Raw genomic sequence first — 20578 nt, forward strand, 5'->3', positions numbered from 1 at the left:
GTTCTAACCTCTCTCACACAGTTGGTGTCTGAAGCAGAGCCCTGCAAAGACCATTTCAAAGGCATTTGGGGGGAATTCAGGCATCCCTGGAGGATTTTTTCTAGTTTTTAGATTTTTCTGCAGGCACTGGCAGACTACTCAATATATAGGAAAAGCTCCTGAGCCAAACGGAGCTTCCTTTTCCTGGGACTAAGGATCCGCACGGCGCCCTCTGTTGGCTATTAGAATATATGATATGGAGCAGAGGTCCATCAGTGGCTATTAGCTGCAAGGTATAGATAGGAACTCTCGGTCTGGGGCAAGTGATGCTCTGTATTCTTGGTGCTTGGGGGGGGGGTAACAGTGGGAGGGCTTCTAGTGTCCTGGCCCCACTGGTCGACCTCCTGATGGCACCTGGTATTTTTGGCCACTGTGTGACAGAGTGTTGAACTGGACGGGCCATTGGCCTGATCCAACATTGGCTTCTCTTATGTTCTTATGTTCTTATGAGTTCTCTTTGAAGTAACAGGATGAAAGTCCACAAACTAGGATTACATTAGGTCATAGATATTGTGTGCCTTCTGGTATGGCCAAGTCTTTGCATTTCTTGACACACACACACACACTAGCTTTCCTGAACACATGTAATGAATGTCTCTTGTACCTGGCATATTCATTGCAGGTGTAGGAGCAGAATGTAGTAAGTGATTACAATAAGCAATTCCTCCTCTTAAGATATTGCTGGATGTGATTTCTTTTAATAGCTGGGCTTTTCTTGCCACAGGTGCACCAGACCCCACTGCAGGGGCTAGCATTGATGATGAGAATTGCTGGCATTTGGACGAGGAACAAGTGCGAGAGCAGGTGAAGCTGTTCCTCTCCCAAGGAGGGTACTATGGCTCTGGGAAGCAACTGAATTCCATGTTTGCTAAGGTGAGAACTCCCTTCAGCATTCTATTCTTTTCAGCTCTCTTTCTGCAGGAGCTCCAGAAATGTTCACCCCTTTTCCCTTTCTGGAGACTGAGCTGGCATTGTCATGATTTAAACCGGACTCTTTTAATAGCCTCCAGGGGTTAAAGTGAATACTACAGGAAGTGTCTTCTGTCCTTATTCCCAAGTATTTTGCCATTTTGAACAATAGATGTTTAGACATGTCCACCCAGAGGAACAAACAGAAATGAACTGAGCATATGTGGCACTATGAAATGAAGACAAGTAGCCACAAAATGCTATGGGATCTCAAGAGGTATTCTTTCCCATCCTCCCTGCAATATATCAGAACCATCCCTAATCTCTCAAATGTGTTATATTATGTAAGATGCTCAGGCCATTTGTGTCCGTACGCTCACATGTATGTGTGCTGAACCATACAACCAATTCTCAATACATGCTAGAACTAAGTCTTTAAGCCAAGAAACTCTTAAGGAGACTTAAAATTGAAGATAACCTCTTGTTTGTGGTAAGTTTAATAATACAAAAGAGCAGGATGAGGTGCCCTTAGTCCTATTAGGGCAGTGTCTGTTGTGTCTGTGCCTCTTGAGTGTTCCCACTCATGATAATATCTTGTCTGAGGGATGTAAAGACCTACTGAACATACTAAACAGTGTGAATATTAACAACCTGTATTAACCATCACCTATATTTTAATGAAAACAAACTATTTTTATTTAATAGAAAGTTGAAGTTAGTGGGCTTAGAAGGGGTGTGATCCCACGTGTTGAGATATCATTGCTCTTTGCTGTGTGCTGCATTTTGATCACAACAAACCAAAGTTTGTTAATGATATGAACTGAAATCCTTGAGTTCATGCACTCTGTCCTTCCTCCTGATGTTCACAGAGCCATGTTTGAAGCTTTACTGGTTTAAGAGGTCTATTTTAACTACATGTTATGAAATCCATATTCAGATAGTTTTAACAGAAGTTTGCTCCTTGCCCACAAAGCGGGAATAAACCGTAGTTCAAGATCCCAGTTGGTGGGTGTTATGGAAGCAAGAGGAGAAGGTGCCTTTCCTTGCAGCAAAACTCCCTGAGACAAGGGGTTCCCTTATAAAGCACCACTCTCCTGAGAACTCAGCTGTCCCCACACAGAGATCTTGTGAGAACATCCAGACTGACCCACTGTGAAAGTATCTTCGAACACAATACTAGACCAATAACAAAGTAATGGGGTAGAAAATACATTGTAACAAGTATTTGGAAAATAGTTTGTAACAAACTATGTAGCACCCATGCAATCTACCACATTAGGAAGAGATCAGGAGAAATATCCCAGAGAATTTGATTATACTAAGTGAAGCCAAATAATGTCTTTATAGAAATGTATATTATAAAAGATAGAAAAAGAGGGTAAAGGGTGGTAGATTTAAAAAGGGGGAGTGGAAAAAGGGCAAAAGAAAAAATACAGGAAAAAGGAACATAATAACACTATGCACAGACTTTCAAATAAAAAGCAATACAGTTGATCTAACTCAGCTAAGTACACATTACCTAGGCTTTACTGTTAGCCAAATTGCCTCATATCGCTATTTAATATGGGGATTTATGATCTTACACCAGGCAATAGGCAACTGCGGGGGCGAGCATCTATGTATACAGGGGTTCCGCTTCTTCCAGACACACCAAAAACCAGGCGTTGAGACTGACGTCAGTATAAGATGGTTTTGTTTACTGAAGGTATTTCAAACATACAATAACACAAGCACACAATTATACAGCATCTAGGAAATATTGTTTTATTTATTTATTATTTTAATTTATACCCTGCCCTCCCCGCAAGCAGGCTCCGCAGATTTAGAGGAGGATAGCACATTTGCATTAGCAGGATGTTCCGTTGATGGGCAATACGTTACCTGTTCGCAGTTAAATGGAGCAAACCTCAGGAAAAGGAGGGGGACTATGGGGTGTTGGGGAAGGGTCGTGTCCTGAACCAGCAGGGGCCCGAGAAGACTCTGGCTGTGCATCCAGGAGTCAGAAGCTTAGGGTGGGGGTGGGGGTCAAGGGGGAGAGATTGCAAGAGTGCAAGTAAGCAAGAGAGAGAGAGCTGGTGTTGGGCCCTCGCTTTTATTAGGAGGGCTAAGCTTGACCACCTCTCTTGGCACACCTCCTGTTAGTCTATCCCCAAAAATATGCTGACTGGTGCTGGGGTCGAAGGTCTGGGGAGTGGGCAATGTTAAACCTAATGAGAAACTAGCTGTGGTTTCGACTAGGTGACGTATTAGGTGGGGAAAAACATGTTGCCTACGTGCAAGGAAAGGGGATTCTTCATGGAGTCTGGGTCCCCTATCTTCTGGCCCGGCATGGCAGCAGCCTGGCTTCTTAGTGCTATACATGGCTAAGGAACTGGTCCATCTTATTGCAGGTAAGAGGGTTGGTGACATACAGGAACCATGGACACATCATCTCACAGGAAGGCTTCCTTCTTCTGGGTGCGTGTCTGTGGCTGGCATCATTTGGAGTCACCTGACAGTTCAGTCCCTTTTGGACAAAACTAGCACAGATCAGGTTTTCATAACTTATGAGTTCATAGAGGTGCAATAGGGGCCTCATAGGGCAACATTACTGGGTTCCTCAGAGCATGTGCAGAGTTTCTTGCAGTAACAAGATGTTGGAGGAGTCTTTAACCCCTACCCAGCCTCCTGTGGACTCCAGTTTCTTCTGAAGATTAAAGACAGGAGACAGGAGAAAATCCCAAATTTCCAGATACTTATGGTCAGTGGAATTGGGTCTAAACCAGCCTCCTCTTTAAGAGTGATTTTGCCAGTCCCATACAAAGCACCATCTCTGATGTCAGAGGCTACTGTTACCAATCAGAAGATTAGTGAATGATAGTCCTACCCTTCAGGTATCTGGCAGTGTTCCCTCTAAGCTGAGTTAGTGTGAGCTAGCTCACAGTTTTTTAGCTTCTGGCTCACACATTTTTGTCTCAGCTCAGGAAGGATGGCTCCAGAGCAAACTAATTTATGCAGTAGCCAAATCACTCGCTCACAGCTTTAATGCCAGTAGCTCACAAAGTAGAATTTTTGCTCACAAGAACCCACAGCTTAGAGGGAGCATTGGTATCTGGTACTGGCCTTGAGCTTCCATGACAAATAAGAGGTTTGTCCAAAACCAGATTGTCCTTTATACAAAAAGGATTAAATCTGTCAGGGTGGCCCAGTGTGGCATGGAAATAAATGGGTTAACCTAATGTAAACCCCAGTTGTCCAACATCCCAAAATAATAGAAATCAAGGGCATCTAATGAAACTGGTGGGCAGTAGGTTCAGGATGGACAAAAAGAAATGCTGCTTTACACAGATAGCGACTAAAATATGGAATTCACTGTCAGAGGATGTACTGATGGCCACAGGAATAAACAGCTTTAAAAGGAAGGTTAGATAGTCTATCAATGGCTACTAGCCATGGTGGCTGAGGGGAACCTTCATATTCAAAGGCACTAAGCTTCTGAATCCCAGAGCCAGGAGGCAACATCAGGGGAAGGCCTTGGCCTCTATGCCCTGTTGTTGGCCCTCCAGAGGAACTGGTTGGCCACTATGTGAGACAGGATGCTGGACTAGGGCCCCGTTCACACGGAGGATTTGCTGCGCTAAAGGCACGAATGTCAGGCGGATTTTCGGGGCGTGTTCACACCGCAGCATCTGGGAAGCGTAGCGCACCCATGGCGTCCCGCTGAAGATGTGCAGTAAAAAACTACCTTGGAAAGTGCACTAGTATCCGGAAAACGCGGGGCAGGGGCAGGCGTCTGATCGCGGGAGCGCAAGTATCCCATGGCATCCGGCACCCATCCATGTCCCATCGCAAACCGGATGGTTTTTGTAAGCGCATGCGCGCAAACACTTAACTGAAAGCAGTGATGCTCCGCAGAACTGCTCATGCGCACAAACGTGAAATGCTTGCCATGCTGCTTCTTTGCCAAGCTCCAGCATCGCCGTGTGATCGCCAGCTAACAGCCTAAGCGCGAAAACTCGGGGGACCGTGTGATCAGGCTACCACACTTTATTATGCTTCGGGGCAAACAGCCACGCCTCCCCCCACATTATCTGGCCCGTGTGACCAGGGCCTAGATGGATCATTGGTCTGACCCACCTTGGTTCTTCTTATGTTCTTATCCCATATGCTGTAGGTGGCACTCTTGAGCCTTAGTAAGGTGTTAGCGTTTCTGTCACAATGGGTAAGAAACAAATTTCAGAACTGACTTTTGATGCACCTGATTTCAGACATCACAACAATTGTGGTTAGATTCAAAACTTGTGGTTAAAGTAAAAATAAAGCTTTCAGTCTCAGTTCTGTATTGAGGGGAGGTAGATGTGAGCTTGAGGATTTCATGCTCATTCTAGTCATGAACAAATTGTACGTCAATGATGTTTGAATGGAGTACTGGAGTTTCTGAGAAATTTTTCCAGTCTTATTTTAAAGCTTTCACTTATGTTGAGTACATGTGTTGCTTTAATAATTTTTTTCATAACCTATAGAACAATTAACTGAAACCTTCCTCCTTCAATAAGAGCTGTTTCTTTCCCTCTCTTGGTCCCTGATCAGCAATGTTTGTTGAAATTGTGCTTGTTTTCATTAGCACAGTATGCCAAAAGACTTTTTTATTCATTAAGTAATAGCGGGAAAGTCTTTCCTGTATGCACTGCATATTTTCCTTTTTGATACTGAGAATGGGAAATAAACCAATGCTTAAACATATCACTAACTCTTGGGTGGAGGTGGGAAGAAATGTAGGAGCCCCCCCCCCCAAACCAACCAGTGCTTGTGCTCAGTCAATAGAGTGATAATGAGATGGTCATGGATAATACGGTGCAGACTGGGAGATGAGTGTATGGGAAATGCCACTTTACTTCACATTATGTTGGATCTGAAATGTATGGCTGCGAAAGTTGGACTATAAGGAAGGCCGAGCGCTGAAGAATAGATTCTTTTGAACTATGGTGCTGGAGAAGACTCTTGAGAGTCCCTTGGACTGCAAGGAGATCAAATCAGTCAATCCTAAAAGAAATCAACCCTGACTGTTCCCTGGAAGGCCAGATCCTGAAGTTGAAGCTCAAATACTTTGGCCACCAAATGAGAAGGGAGCACTCACTGGAGAAGACCCTGATGCTGGGAAAGATTGAAGGTCAAAGAAGACGGGGACAGCAAAGGATGAGATGGTTAGACAGTGTCATCGATGCAACGAACATGAAATTGAGCAAGCTTCAGAGGACGGCGGAAGACAGAAGGGCCTGGCGTGATCTGGTCCATGGGGTCGTGAAGATTCGGAGTCGACTGTGTAACTGAACAACAACAACATGTTGGATCCAGCCAGTTTTTCGCTTTATCTCACAGATTTCTCCTTCTTGCTATTGCTCAATTCTGCATAGCCACATTTGGGCTCCAGGATCCCCAGGATAGCCTTGTTGGATGGTCAAAGGAGACCCCCTCCACTTGTTTTCACCAGTAGAAAAGCTGACAGAAGCCAACACATAGTACAGATCTTTCAGACTGCTCCTCATTCGATCCATTTAAACAGCCCATTGAAATCAAGGAAACACACACACACACCCTTTAGTAGGAGATGGTCCAGCCTATGTTTTCTAGGGAGTTCTGCAACTGGAGCGCCCAGTTTTTTAAAGTGCCATTATTAGTTGCATGGGGGGCACAATTCTGATTGGGACCATAGTGTGAGGGGTTTCAAGTTTCTCCCTGTGATATTTTCCCAACCTGAGATGATCCTGAGGAGCCACTCCTCATCTATGGCAATTAAGAAAGGAGAGTTGGAGGCAGGGTAGATGCAGCAAAGCAGGGATACCTTGAGCGATGGGTGGTGCTTCTGTCAGGTGACGTCAACACACTTGGTCTATCCAGATTTCAGGGGAAGGGATCTCCCATTCTGGATCGTCCTGGTCTCCTTAAACAGGCTGGGAATTAAAGCTAGGGAAAATTCCATGGCACATCTTGATTACAAACAATAACTTTGAATACCACAATAGATCTGTAGTTATGCAGGTATATGTGCACTCTTTGCTTGCCCTTTGCACACTAGGTACTGGGATGGTATTTTGAAGACTTCTTCTCTGTCTTGTAGGATGCCTAATTCCACTGAGGATCTTTGATTCTTGCTTAATGGACAAAAAATAGTCTTCCTCTCCAGTTGATCCATTTTCTGTGAAATTAAAATATACCACTCTTCTTACTTTGCTTTAGGTCCGTGAAATGCTGCGAATGAGAGATTCCAATGGAGCCAGGATGCTGACGCTAATAACTGAACAGTTTATGGCAGACCCACGGCTTGCTCTTTGGAGGCAACAGGGAACGGGCATGACAGACAAATGCCGGCAGCTATGGGATGAGCTGGGTGAGTTTCCTCATCAGTGTCAGAGGAGGAGTTCCACGACAGGTGACAGTTTGTCCAACTTTGTGATCGAAGAGGCTGAAGAAGCCCTTGTGGAGCACAGATCTCAAAGGCTGCAAGAACTCTGGTGATTTGTTTAGGACAGGTGGCTTTGGGGGATAGTTAGAAGCTGCGCAGAGCTAGAAGGCGGCATTCCGGGGTGGGGGTGACTATGAGAGACAGAAACAGTTAGTGATTTCTTGGCAGTGAACATTTCTCTAGTGGTGAACATTTTTCCTGAGATTTAACATCTGAGTTTAGAAAGACTGTTTCCCCCCCTCATTTTTTATCTCAATAGGAAATGGAAGATGCATTTATAGAGCTAAGTCCCCTTCAGGCCTTATCTCTGCCTTTTGGCAGCCAGGATAAGTGCTTTCCACTGTAAGTCAGGGTGGTGGAAGCCTAGAGGCTCTCATACAGCCACCTCTTTGAACTTCACTTGTGTTTAAAACTGGGTTTATATTCCAAGACAATCTGCCATAGCCTGTCATTGGGGAGATGGTGCTTCTTTTGGAGCAGCTAGTGAATTGTGTGAGCCAAACAACCTGCTCTCTTCTTGGACCAAAATGCACAGTCCTTGATGTAGCTTTGTGTTCAGATTGTTACAGCAGCCTAGAACAAGTGCAGCAGAGATCATCCTGATGGTAGAGATGGTGAGTGAAATACAGTTGCCAGCTTGCGCTCAGGACTTTGTCTAATGTCTACCAAAAACAAAAACCCAACAAAAAACAGACATACTGCTGTTGAGGAATGATCAAATATGATAACACAGTACAAAGATATATATTTGCACAAGCATACTTCTGGCACTGATAGCCATTATAGGGTGGAGTATGGAGGCAAGAGAATGCTAATATGGAGAAAGAAAGGAGCTGAGAAGGGTAAGCCATGGTTGCTGGAGAAGGCTCTGGGCTCTCTCTGCATTCTACTCTGCAATTTGTTCCTGAGTCTCTAGCATATATTGTCCACATTTTTCCAAAAGGGTTTTTGGTTTTTTATGGCCTGCAATTCAGAGTATGCACCATAACCTGTGAAAGACAAGGAAAGAGACACAATGGGTTGGAGTACAGGCTTTCAGTTGAAGACAGGATATTTACAGTGCTATGGAATGTCACAAGGTTGGATCCTGTGGCTCCATTCCTGTAATGCCAGCTGTTTTCCTCCAGTACAAAGGAGCCTTCTGTCAAATGAGGAGGGATGCTCTTAGTCCAGGAGGAAAGTGCTGCCCTTAGTGGAACAGAGTCATGGGATCCAACCCCATTGAATTAATAAAGAAGTAGTTGTTCACATTTCTTATTTAAAGCAGCATACGCTCTGCTGCCTTTTAAGGGCCTGTGCAGACTGTTACTCCTGTCCCTCCCTGCCAAATATTCTTAAGTGAACAAACACGTGGACAAGGGGGACCCAGTAGATGTTGTTTACCTTGACTTCCAGAAAGTTTTTGATAAAGTTCCTCATCAAAGGCTCCTAAGTAAGCTCAATAGTCATGGGATAAAATGTACAAGTCCTTTTGTAGATCAAAAACTGGCTAATTCATAGGAAACAGAGAGTGAGTATAAATGGGCAATTTCTCAGTGGAGGGTGGTAAGCAGTGGGGTACCGTAGGGATCAGTACTGGGTCCGGTGCTTTTTAAGTTGTTCATTAATGATTTGGAGTTGGGAGTAAGCAATGAAGTGGCTAAATTTGCAGATGACACAAAATTGTTCAGAGTGGTGAAAACCAGGGAGGATTGTGAGGCACTCCAAAGGGATCTGTCGAGGATGGGCAAGTGGGCAACAACGTGGCAAATGGGGTTCAATGTGGCCAAGTGCAAAGTGATGCACATTGGGGCCAAAAATCCTAACTATAAATACACATTGATGTGGTCTGAACTGGCAGAGTCTGACCAAGAGAGAGATCTTGGAGTCGTAGTAGATAACTCACTGAAAATGTCAAGACAGTGTGAGACTGCAATAAAAAAGGCCAACGCTATGCTGGGGATTATTGAGAAGGGAATTGAAAACAGATCAGCCAGTATCATAATGCCCCTGTATAAATCGATGGTGCAACCTTATTCGGAATACTGTGTACAGTTCTGGTCACCACATCTCAAAAATGATATTATAGCATTGGAAAAAGTACAGAAAAGGGCAACTAGAATGATAAAAGGGTTGGAACACTTTCCCTATGAAGAAAGGTTAAAATGCTTAGGGCTCTTTAGCTTGGAGAAATGACGACTGAGGGGTGACATGATCGAGGTTTACAAGATTATGCATGGGATAGAGCAGGTAGAGAAAGAAGTACTTTTCTCCCTTTCTCACAATACAAGAACTCATGGACACTCAATGAAATTGCTGAGCAGTAGGGTTAGAATGGATAAAAGGAAGTACTTCTTCACTCAAAGAGTGATTAACACATGGAATTCACTGCCACAGGAGGTGGTGGCAGCTACAAGCATGGATAGCTTCAACAAGGAATTGGATAAACATATGGAGCAGAGGTCAATCAGTGGCTATTATTGGTATAGATAGGAACTCTCAGTCTGGGGCAAGTGATGCTCTGTATTCTTGGTGCTTGGGGGGGCAACAGTGGGAGAACTTCTAGTGTCCTGGCCCAACTGATGGACCTCCTGATGGCACCTGGTATTTTTGGCCACTGTGTGACAGAGTGTTGGACTGGATGGGCCATTGGCCTGATCCAACATTGGCTTCTCTTATGTTCTGATGTACTGGGGATCTGGGTAATTTCCCCCTCGCTTCACCCTGCCCAGCTAATTTTAATCTTGAAACTCTTATTTTAAGATGTCCATCAATGTTTTTATGCTGGGCTGGATTTTAATGCTGAATTTTAATTACGGTAATATCTTCCAATGTTCTGTTTTTATTAATTTTGTTTTGTAAGCCAATTTAGACAGATTCCTGGAGAGGCAGCATAAAAATGTCCCAAACAAACAAATAAATAAAGTGTCTATTGCGGCTGTGACTGATGTGTGAACTGAGTGTTATGGGCACCCGATGTCACTTGTGACAAATTATGCAAGGGGTTTTCCCTGCACCTCATGCTAGAATTTTATTTAGGGACTGAGGTTCTACCCCTGTCCTAGTGCAAAAGAGGATGCTGTTTAAGAAGAAAAGAGACAAATGGCGGAAGTGAGCCACAGTTTCATTAATTCTTAGCTCTCTTGGGTTTTTTTCTTTTTTAAAGGCTATGCATGTATCTTCTTCTCTTTCTTTTTTAATAACAGCGAACAGAGCTAAGCTGTTGCCCTGCAGCAAGGCTTACTCAACCCTTTTCACTACTTAACCCTTTTAATCCACTGTGCTTTTTATCTTCTGAGGAGGTCCTTACTCTTTACTGACCTTTGTAGCAGGAGAAAGCTGGCCTTCCTAAATGATACATGGTTTTGAGTTCATGCTGAATTATACAGCCAGGAAGCCGATGTGAACAAGAAACTGTGATATGCTGCCTTATCTGTAATAAATTTAACAAGAAATTTTCAATAAGGACTTTTATAAAGTAATTGGTGTAATTAATTATAGTGATTAGAAAATTAATAAATACTTACATTATTCATCATTCTATATAAAGAAGAAATTGATGCATAACATGCTTTCGAAGAACAAAGAGAGACTAGTCCACAACAGGTGTAAAAATATAGCCCAGTAAATAATATGAATCCTTTGTGTAATCCGGTCAAGCAGTCAAAGTATAAGTCCTTACACAATAAGTCAGTCCAGAGGTCCTAAAGTTCAGGAGAGGTCCAAGAGCCCAGGAACAAGGTATCTAGGCCCGGTCACACGGGCCAGATAACGCGGGGGGGGAGGCGTGGCTATTTGTGCCTATTTGCAGGGTTAGTCCCCAGCATTTCCAGCTAAAAATGCATTTATACAGTGCTTTCATCATTCCAAACACTTCACATATGTTATGCCAGTAATCTTTATAACAACTTTGAAATATAAGGCAGTATTATTATTCCCATATTGCCAGTGGGGATCTTAAGGAGTGCCAAGTTGAAGATCTTGGACAAACTCCTATCTGTCTAGGGCTCTGGAGAGCTGCCACCAGCCATTCAAGACAGTACTGATAGATGGAACAGCAAAGAACAGCGACAATTCAAGAGAAATGGACCATATACTGGAGATGGATGGAAGAAGAACAAAGGAACAATGTTCAGTGGAAGCTTCAAACACTATGCCCCTGGCTGAGAGAAAAGGACTAAAAACAACAGACTGGTGGGAGGGGGGAAGGACGGGGAAAAACTGTTAAATTATAATGGAATATGAAAATGTATATCAGGAAGATAATAATAATAACAATAAAAATATCTATACAACAAAAAAGATAGATGGAACAGTAGTAAAAGGCAGATTTATGTGTTTAAGAGTTAATCTTAATCCATTTGATTAGGGTTTCCAAATGGATTTTAGGTTGGAAACTTTGTTAACCTGGCAGATTACCTATATCAAAGATTGTGACTGTCTTAATTATCCTAGGTTTCTCAGTGGCTTTCAGTACCATTATCTGTAGCAGGGATCTTTTTGTAGAAAAAGAGCTGCAGGAGCTCATTAGCATATGGTATGCTAATGAGCTACTAGGCTATTAGCATATGCCATGCCCCCTTCTCTCTTCGCTCCCCCCCCCGCAGGCCAGCTGGGGAAGGGAAGGGGAGGCTTTTGAAGATGCCTTCCCCCCCCCTTTGCTTCCCCTTCTGACATCACTTCCGGTGATGTCAGGGGGCATGGCAATGGATTCAGAAGGGTGGAACTCTTTTTAGGATTGCACACTTAGATTTTGTCCAGGCTAGAGATGTAAATTTTCCAGAAATTTTGAGGGCATATGGGAAGAATCAGTTTTAAGTTTGTTTTTTCTTTTTAAACCAATATTTGGGTGGAAATTTAAATATATTCTATATTAATTCTTTTATCAAACTAAGCTTACTTTATTGCTTTAAAGAACATAAATGCATAATTGATAACTTTGTTAGTATATAAAATTGTAGCAGTTGACATATTAATGAAATATATAAGTTTAAATGTCTCATAGTACAACCTAAAGTCCTGTCTTCAAATGGCTTAGAATTGTAACTATACCCTATGCTGCTGTATCCTGAGGATATATGGGTATAGGTGGGAAATATACTCACACTAAGCCCTGCTGGTACTGCAGTGGTATAGCCCCACTGTCAATGTAGAATGGTATGGTGTCAGGAACATGTTATGACTTAGAGCAGGCCATACTTACACTTTGTATATTATTATTTTACATTGCTTTGAAATGTGCTTCCCAAGCCTTTTCCATCCTAGGTATGCCTCCCAGTGCTGGTGCAATGTTACGCAGTGTTATACACCATCACGTAGATGCCAGTGCAAGTGAAAAGTATTATCCTCCTATCCTACCTTCAAACACTGGCACAGCTTAGGATACCAACTAAGTTTGTAACACCCATAGGTCCCGGTCACATGGGCTGGAAAATGCGGGGGGGGAAGCGTGGCTGTTTGCCCCGGAGCAAATAATGCGCGGCCACCCGATCACATGTCCCGTCGAGGTCCCGTGGTTAGGGGGTGAGGTGCCGATCACATGGCTATCCTGCAGCGCGGCAAAGAAGCGGCGCGGCGCAATCACAGCAGCAATCGCTAGGTGCCGCTTCCATGGAAAACGGATGTTTTTTTTACTGTAGTTTGTGCGCATGCGCTGTTGGGCGCTTTTGCGCATCCTGCGGAGACTTGGGGGGGTGAACCCCTTGTTTGCAATGGAACATCGGCGGGCGCCAAATGCCACGGGATTCCACCGGAAACATGATCAGACGCCCGCCCTTGCCCGGCGGTGTCCAGAAACCAGTACCTCATAAGTACTAGTTTTTTACTCCGCATCTTTGGTGGGAAGCCACAGGATAGCCACGGGAGCACTACGCTTCCCAGATGTTGCGGTGTGATCGCGCCCGGAAAATCCGCCTATCATCTGTATCTTTAGCGCGGCAAATGCTCCGTGTGACCAGGGCCATAGTTTGTTTAACATGTGTTTAACTTCAAGTTATGGTTTCCTGAAGAAGAAAAAAAAGAGGAAGGCAAGGAATTGCAGGATTCCTGAGGAAGAGAAAAGAAGACAAAGCCTGCAAGTCTGAGGCTTGGGCCATAGAGTCAAATCATAGTATTGCATCTGGACTGAGTTGTCCAAGTGGGCCCTGTCTTTGTCAGTGTTTCCAGTCTGATCAATAGGAGTGGCAGTCTTGGGCCCCAGCAAGTGTTCTGAGTTGTCTGTACTTCAGTTCTTGATCCCTTTTTTCTGACAGTAACTAGTACCAGATTTTTTAAAAAAAAAACTCATGCAAGGAACAGAACAATTAGGGAGAAAACCATCCCCAGTCATTCACTTCCATTAGTCTGTGGTTTAGATCAGCTGTTTTGTATAAACCCAAATAAGAGGTTAAAAACTTGCCACCTGGGAGCCAGATCTGTGAATTGCTTCGAGCTGAGCATCATGGCAACCCCCCTCCCCAGCCCTTTATCAAAATAACTGACTCTTTAAACTGGCAGCTTTGGGTAAGCAGCTCCATGGGAGGACCTGATGGCTGGGAGACTTCAAAAGCCAGAGCTACAGAGCTGTGTTTTTTTTTCCTCTTCTGCAAGGGAAGGAAAGAAACTCTTAGAAAGAAGTTCAAGGATGCCAGCCCTGTATTGTGGTTGAACCTCAAAAAGAAATGCCAGGGACTATCCAAACCAGTTCTATGGCACTGCTGTTCACAGTGCTTTGCAGCTTCTTGCTGTTTGTGGAAGAGTCTGAGCAGTTTGGAAACATGTTGGGGTCAGAGACTGAGTGACTGGAAAGGAGTGGAAGGCAGGACTGAAAGATGGAAATTGGCAGGAATGGGTTGCTTGTACTGCAGTGTAGTTCAGATGGGGTTGCCAAGTCTGGGCTGGAAAATAACTGGAGACTTTGGGGGTGGATCTGGGAGAGGGCAGGGTTTGGGGAAGGTAGGGGCCTCAGCATGGTACAATGCTGTAGAGTCCACCCTTCAAAGCAGCCATTTTCTCCAGGGGAGCTGATCTCTGTCAGCTGGAGATCAGTTGTAAAAGCAGGAGATCTCCAGGCCCCACCTAGAGGCTGGCAACCCCAAGTTCAGGCCTACATAAAGTATGACACCCCCCCAGTCTGACTGCTGCTGAATAATAGGAGATCCTCCAGAAGCTTGATGCAGGTAGCAAAAACAGTAGGTTTATAGATTCCTGTGACAGGTTGGCTGCTGTACATGAGTGAGGAGTTTTGCTGGACTTGGTGGATCACAGGCAGCATATAAATGTATGATAGCTGTGAGAATAATGGTGACTTTTAAGCTTAGCAGAGAAACCACTGCTACTTGTAAAAAAAGAGCAGCCTGCTTGGTCTCACAGTTATTTTTTTTCTGGAGCACTTTTATCATTGGTGAAAAGTAGGCAAGCGAAAAGCTTTTATCATTGGTGAAAAGTGGACAAGGGGGATCCAATAGATATTGTTTACCTTGACTTCCAGAAAGCCTTTGATAAAGTTCCTCATCAAAGGCTCCTAAGTAAGCTCAAAAATCATGGGATAAAAGGACAAGTCCTTTTGTAGATCAAAAACTGGCTAATTCATAGGAAACAGAGAGTGAGTATAAATGGGCAATTTCTCAGTGGAGGGTGGTAAGCAGTGGGGTACCGTAGGGATCAGTACTGGGTCCGGTGCTTTTTAACTTGTTCATTAATGATTTGGAGTTGGGAGTAAGCAGTGAAGTGGCTAAATTTGCGGGTGATACGAAGTTGTTCAGGGTGGTGAAAACCAGTGAGGATTGTGAGGCACTCCAAAGGGATCTGTCAAGGATGGGCAAGTGGGCATCAATGTGGCAAATGGGGTTCAGTGTGGCCAAGTGCAAGGTGATGCACATTGGAGCCAAAAATCCTAAATATAAATACACATTGATGGGGTCTGAACTGGCAGAGACTGATCACGAGAGAGATCTTGGAGTTGTAGTAAATAACACACCGTGTGTGACTGCAATAAAAAAAGGCCAATGCTATGCTGGGGATTATTAGGAAGGGTATTGAAAACAGATCAGCCAATATCATAATGCCCCTATATAAATCAATGGTGCAACCTCATTTGGAATACTGTGTGCAGTTCTGGTCACCACACCTTAAAAAGGATATTATAGCTTTGGAAAAAGTGCAGAAAAGGGCAACTCGAATGATAAAAGGGTTGGAACACTTTCCCTATGAGGAAAGGTTAAAGCGCTTAGGGCTCTTTAGCTTGGAGAAAAGACGACTGAGGGGTGACATGATCGAGGTTTATAAGATTATGCATGGGAAAGAGCAGGTAAAGAAAGAGGTACTTTTCTCCCTTTCTCACAATACAAGAACCCGTGGGCACTCCATGAAATTGCTGAGCGGTCGGGTTAGAACGGATAAAAGGAAGTACTTATTCACCCAAAGAGTGATTAACACATGGAATTCACTGCCACAGGAAGTGGTGGGTGCTACAAGCATGGACGGCTTCAAAAGGGAATTAGATAAGCATATGGAGCAGAGGTCCATCAGTGGCTATTAGCCACAAGGTATAGCTAGGGGCTCTGGGGCAAGTGATGCTCTGTCTTCTTGGTGCTTGGGGGGGGGGTCAACAGTGGGAGGGCTTCTAATGTCCTGGCCCCACTGCTGGACCTCCTGATGGCACTGGTATTTCTGGCCACTGTGTGACACAGAGTGTTGGACTGGATGGGCCTTTGGCCTGATCCAACATTGGCGTCTCTTATGTTCTTATGTTCTTAAACCACTAGGCCTGAAGGGAAATCCCATTTTTGCATAACCATGTGCTCCAAGTCACAAAGCAACTCTTTGTCTCTCAAGAGGCAGCACTTCAGGTGCCATAAAACAGATAATGACAAGAGGAGGAAGGGAGATAAAAACAATTATACTCCAATTCCAGTCACAAATTAGCCGTGGCCATCAGCCAATTGCGAGTGGGCATGGGTGTGCCCAATTGTTGGTTGCCATAGCTGCAACACAGGAATGGCTAGAAGTTTGGAGCCCCTCCTACAGTCAGGTGACCCAAACTCCACAGCTTCTTCATGGTCTACATGACTAGTCGCATGTGGGCCAGAAAGTGTAGCCATGAGGTCTGCCTTTTGGCATGAAAGTGTGAAAGAATGTGGGTTTATGGCATGGCTATTGAGGCCATGTGGCCTCACCAATTGGCTTGCAACAGGAAACAAGACACAGCTTGTTCTCAAAAGACATCACAGGAGAAGGCATGTGAATATAGAAGCAATATTTATATACAGGGACTCTGGGGTAAGTGATGCTCTGTCTTCTTGGTGCTTGGGGGGGGGGGGCAACAGTGGGAGGGCTTCTAATGTTCTGGCCCAACTGGTGATGGCACTGGTATTTCTGGCCACTGTGTGACACAGAGTGTTGGACTGGATGGGCCTTTGGCCTGATCCAACATTGGTGTCTCTTATGTTCTTATGTTAGGCAAGTTTTCAGGTTACACAGAACTCCTGCAGATGCGAAAATTAGCCAGATAAAATATATTGCCTTGTCTCTGTATGTGCATGCATGTATCTTTCCTTAAGTTCAGCATGTAACAGCTCTCTACGTAACCACTGCTATATAAATTCTAGCGAATGCTGGATTCTTTACATTGATCTGGATAAAGCAGGTCTTGTGAGGTAAAGAACTGGATACACTTTGCTGTATTGCAGATACAAATAAAGCAGGATAAAAACCAGCTTATTATTTAGACCTTCTGACCTTGAGTTTGCTAGCATAATTTTAAGCAAGCTTTGTTGTGCAGTCGAAACACCAGATTTGTCCTGATAGTCAGAAACAGTCTCAGATATATATTCAACCACTGCCTCTACAATATAATTTAACTTCATTATGCAAGATGTTTATGTCAGTAATTTATTTTCTTTTATATAATTTTTCTCTCTGGAATTCAGTGCATTTCCCTGAAACAAGATGTGGATGTTTTTGAGACATTTACAGGCAAGGAGGCAGCAAGGAAAGCAGGTTGCATGCTCATGTCAGATAGCATCAACTAACTCCTGATGCATTCCTTCACCTGGTTTATTTTTACAGGGGCCCTGTGGGTATGCGTTGTGTTAAACCCTCACTGTACACTAGAAGAGAAGGCCTGCTGGCTTCGACAGCTCCGGAAATGGGGCGATATGGATGTTTGCCCTTTGGAAGATGGAAATTATGGCAATGAACTTCCTAACATCACTACTGCACTTACACAGAGCTCCAATCATCAGCAAGGTAAGCGGGGGGAGGTTGAACATTTTGATCTCTGCTGTAACACTGAATGTCTCCAGTAGAAAAAAGTCTTGCAACATTTCAACTTCACAAGCACATAAAGGTTGTTCAGATAAGAAATATCCCATTGTTGCCTCTGCATGCCAGGCGGTAGACCTTTGGAAGTATTTTGAGTGATATGAAAAGTATAACAGTATGCACCTCTAACAACGGTAGTTTGTTCCTTGCTCTTTACTAGTCCCAAGATATGTTCAGATTAACCTGTTTCACTGAACAAAAACTGCTGAATTCAACAGCTCAATTAACATTTGCTGTCTCCTCAGTTATCTCCTGTGCTCTGGTGTGCCCTGACAAATCTCATGTTTATAACCAGGACTTCAGTAGGTGCACCACTGTTGTGCATTGCAATCTTGAGCCATTCCTGCCCAATTCTGTATGTGTTCTACTTCAACTGGTAGCAACTGTTAGGCAAAGAAAGGCATTTTCCAATACCTTGAGTCTGAGATCTTTTAAAACTGAGAATTAAACCTGAGACCTTCTTCTGGTGCAGAAGTTCTGAGCCTCTGCTTACCAGAAATCATGGTGGGGATGGGAGAGCTAGGCTTAAAATGTGCTGTATCTGTTTTCTGGTCATGGCTTTATCTTGGGTATAAGAACATGGCATCTAGCAATTCTGTTTATAAGTTTGGTGTGGGGAAGGCTGGGCTGCAGGACCACAAGAGCTCTCCAGTGTGTCCTACGGTTAACACTGCCCGGTGCCAGAGTAATATTTCTAGCATGTTACATGGCACCCCTTCTTCAACTTTCTCTGCCCAGTGTTTCTGCCGGTGGTTGATATGGAAGCATGCTACTCCAATTTTGGTTTCGTCATATGGGAACACCAAATTTCGTGCGACAAAGGTTGAGAATTAACCAAGCTAGCATGAAGGATAATAGGAGCCCACAAGTCATAGCAGATGACCCTCTATGTTCGTTTCCTTTTAGACTCCTTAGCAAGGCCGAGACGCACCGTGTTCACTCGTGCTATTGAAGGCTGTGACCTGCACTGGCAGGACAGCCACCTCCAACGAATAATCAGCAGTGACTTCTACATCTCTCCTTCTTTCCAAAGGGAGGGTGAGGGCCTTCTCTTCAACTCACAAGGACAGCCATTATGGCTGGGTAAGCTTATTTTTCTTGGTGGTAGCCCTTATTCCTCTTCTCAATCCACACTAGTTTGGAGGAATATTGTGTTTGCTTAAGCTAAGTTTGAATTTTTAGCCTCTTTCTTGGGGGAATAAGAGTGGTACACACATGCATGACTCTTCACCTGCTCACCATGTGGATCCTAGGAATTCACAGCCTCAAGCTTGAGTAGTCCTGTGCCAATTGGGTTCCTTCACAGAAGCTGTCAAATAATTGTTGCCTGGTCTCTGGTCCTTTGCTGGGGATACCTTGCCTATCTTGGGTCTTGGAGAACAAAGGTGCAGACTCCAGTGCTAACAAACAGTATCACAAAATGCCCCCTTTTGAACAGGAGGAAATGGAATTAAAATCCATTCCTACAACATGGAAGTCACACTACAGGCTATACAGAAAGAATATCATAGGGGGTTTGTACAGATCAGTATAGATTCCCTTTGACTATCCCAGCTTTGGACTTGGTCCAAAGCTGGGATAATCAAACTGTCAGAGTGCATTATAACTATTCACTACTGGCGGACATTTCTGAAAGTGCTTCTTATTCCACTTGCTTTATAGACAAGTAACAGGTGGGTACACCAGAGATCTATACTCCATATCCTGCAGCTCTACAATCCAGAGCAGCAATTTATATGTTGTTAAGATTGCAGAAATTCAAGGCCTATCAGGATGATCAAACCGAGCAAGCTTGGAACAACACTATTTTAAGAGGTGCCAGTGAAGTATGTAAGATCTAAAGAGTGCCCCTAAAGATTCCTTGCAGCATTGCAGTGAACATGGCTGAATATAATTCAGGTACAGCAACCCAACAATGAAGTTACAGAGGTTCCAAGATTGCACCTTTCCCGATCACATTACTCAGCTGTTTGGGGCTGCAGTGGCCTGGCCCTTTGTTCTTCTAAGCTCTCAATATTTATACCATTTTCTCCCAAACTCATTAAATTACAGGCTTACCCAATGAATTTATACTAAATATTCTGAGTCTGAATACTGCTGTCTTATCTCCTGCTCTGTCTGTCTGTGGGTAGGAGAATCCCTGGACTTATCTAGGGATAGCTTGGAAACAGGGTTGCTGCAGACCCTTCAAAGAGACACTGATACCTCAGCAGCTGATTGGTGGTATCCCAGGATGGCTCAAAAGGGTGGAGGGCAGGGCTGCCAAGCCGCGGCGGGGGATCCGCATGTCTTCACAGGATCCCTGCTGCGGGGGACAGCAATACGCGTTGCACCGCCGTCGCCAGGATGTGACGCTACGCGTCACTCTGGCAATGGGACTCCAAACAGCCCCGTTGCCAGAGCGACCCGTAGCGTCACATCCTGGCGACGGCGGTGCAACGCGTATTGCTGTCCCCCGCAGCAGGGATCCTGTGAAGACATGCGGATCCCCCGCCGCGGCTTGGCAGCCCTGGTGGAGGGCCAGAATTTGACCATGGGGTTAGCCAGTGCTACTTCTTACCTCTGACATGGGTTGAGGCCTTCACAAGAGGCTATAGATGATCAGGGGAAATGCATAGCTTGTCAGGCTGCCTTGAAATGGGTTGGGAAGCAGGCTGAGGAGGAGGCTGATGGCTTCTCTCCACCGGCTGTACTGGAGAGATGGAGAAGAGGAGGAGGAATATAGTGGCTCAGAACTCTCTGCAAGGCAGCTGATAGTCAGACTGCTGGAGGGGCCAGACACACACACACACTACTGGATCCCACACTCTCTTTTCAGAGCACCTCCTGGAGGAGACCAAAACTACCATGGATTGTTGTTGATTTGCCAGAAACATTTCAATGATTTCTTGATTTGATAAACACGCA

General features: G+C 44.4%; 1 protein-coding gene across 1 annotated transcript in view; it reads left to right on the plus strand.

The window, feature by feature from the left end:
• Positions 1-20578, plus strand: part of ZSWIM5 (zinc finger, SWIM-type containing 5) — a 123507-nt gene that overhangs the window by 90186 nt on the left and 12743 nt on the right. The window contains exons 5-8 of the mRNA XM_015408268.1: positions 764-912; positions 7165-7315; positions 17417-17596; positions 18578-18754. Coding sequence (XP_015263754.1) covers positions 764-912; positions 7165-7315; positions 17417-17596; positions 18578-18754 — 657 coding nt within the window. The remainder of the gene's footprint in view (positions 1-763; positions 913-7164; positions 7316-17416; positions 17597-18577; positions 18755-20578) is intronic.

Source organism: Gekko japonicus, unplaced genomic scaffold, assembly GCF_001447785.1.
Source record: "Gekko japonicus isolate JY-2015 unplaced genomic scaffold, Gekko_japonicus_V1.1 scaffold258, whole genome shotgun sequence".
NCBI classification, from domain to species: Eukaryota; Metazoa; Chordata; class Lepidosauria; order Squamata; family Gekkonidae; genus Gekko; species Gekko japonicus.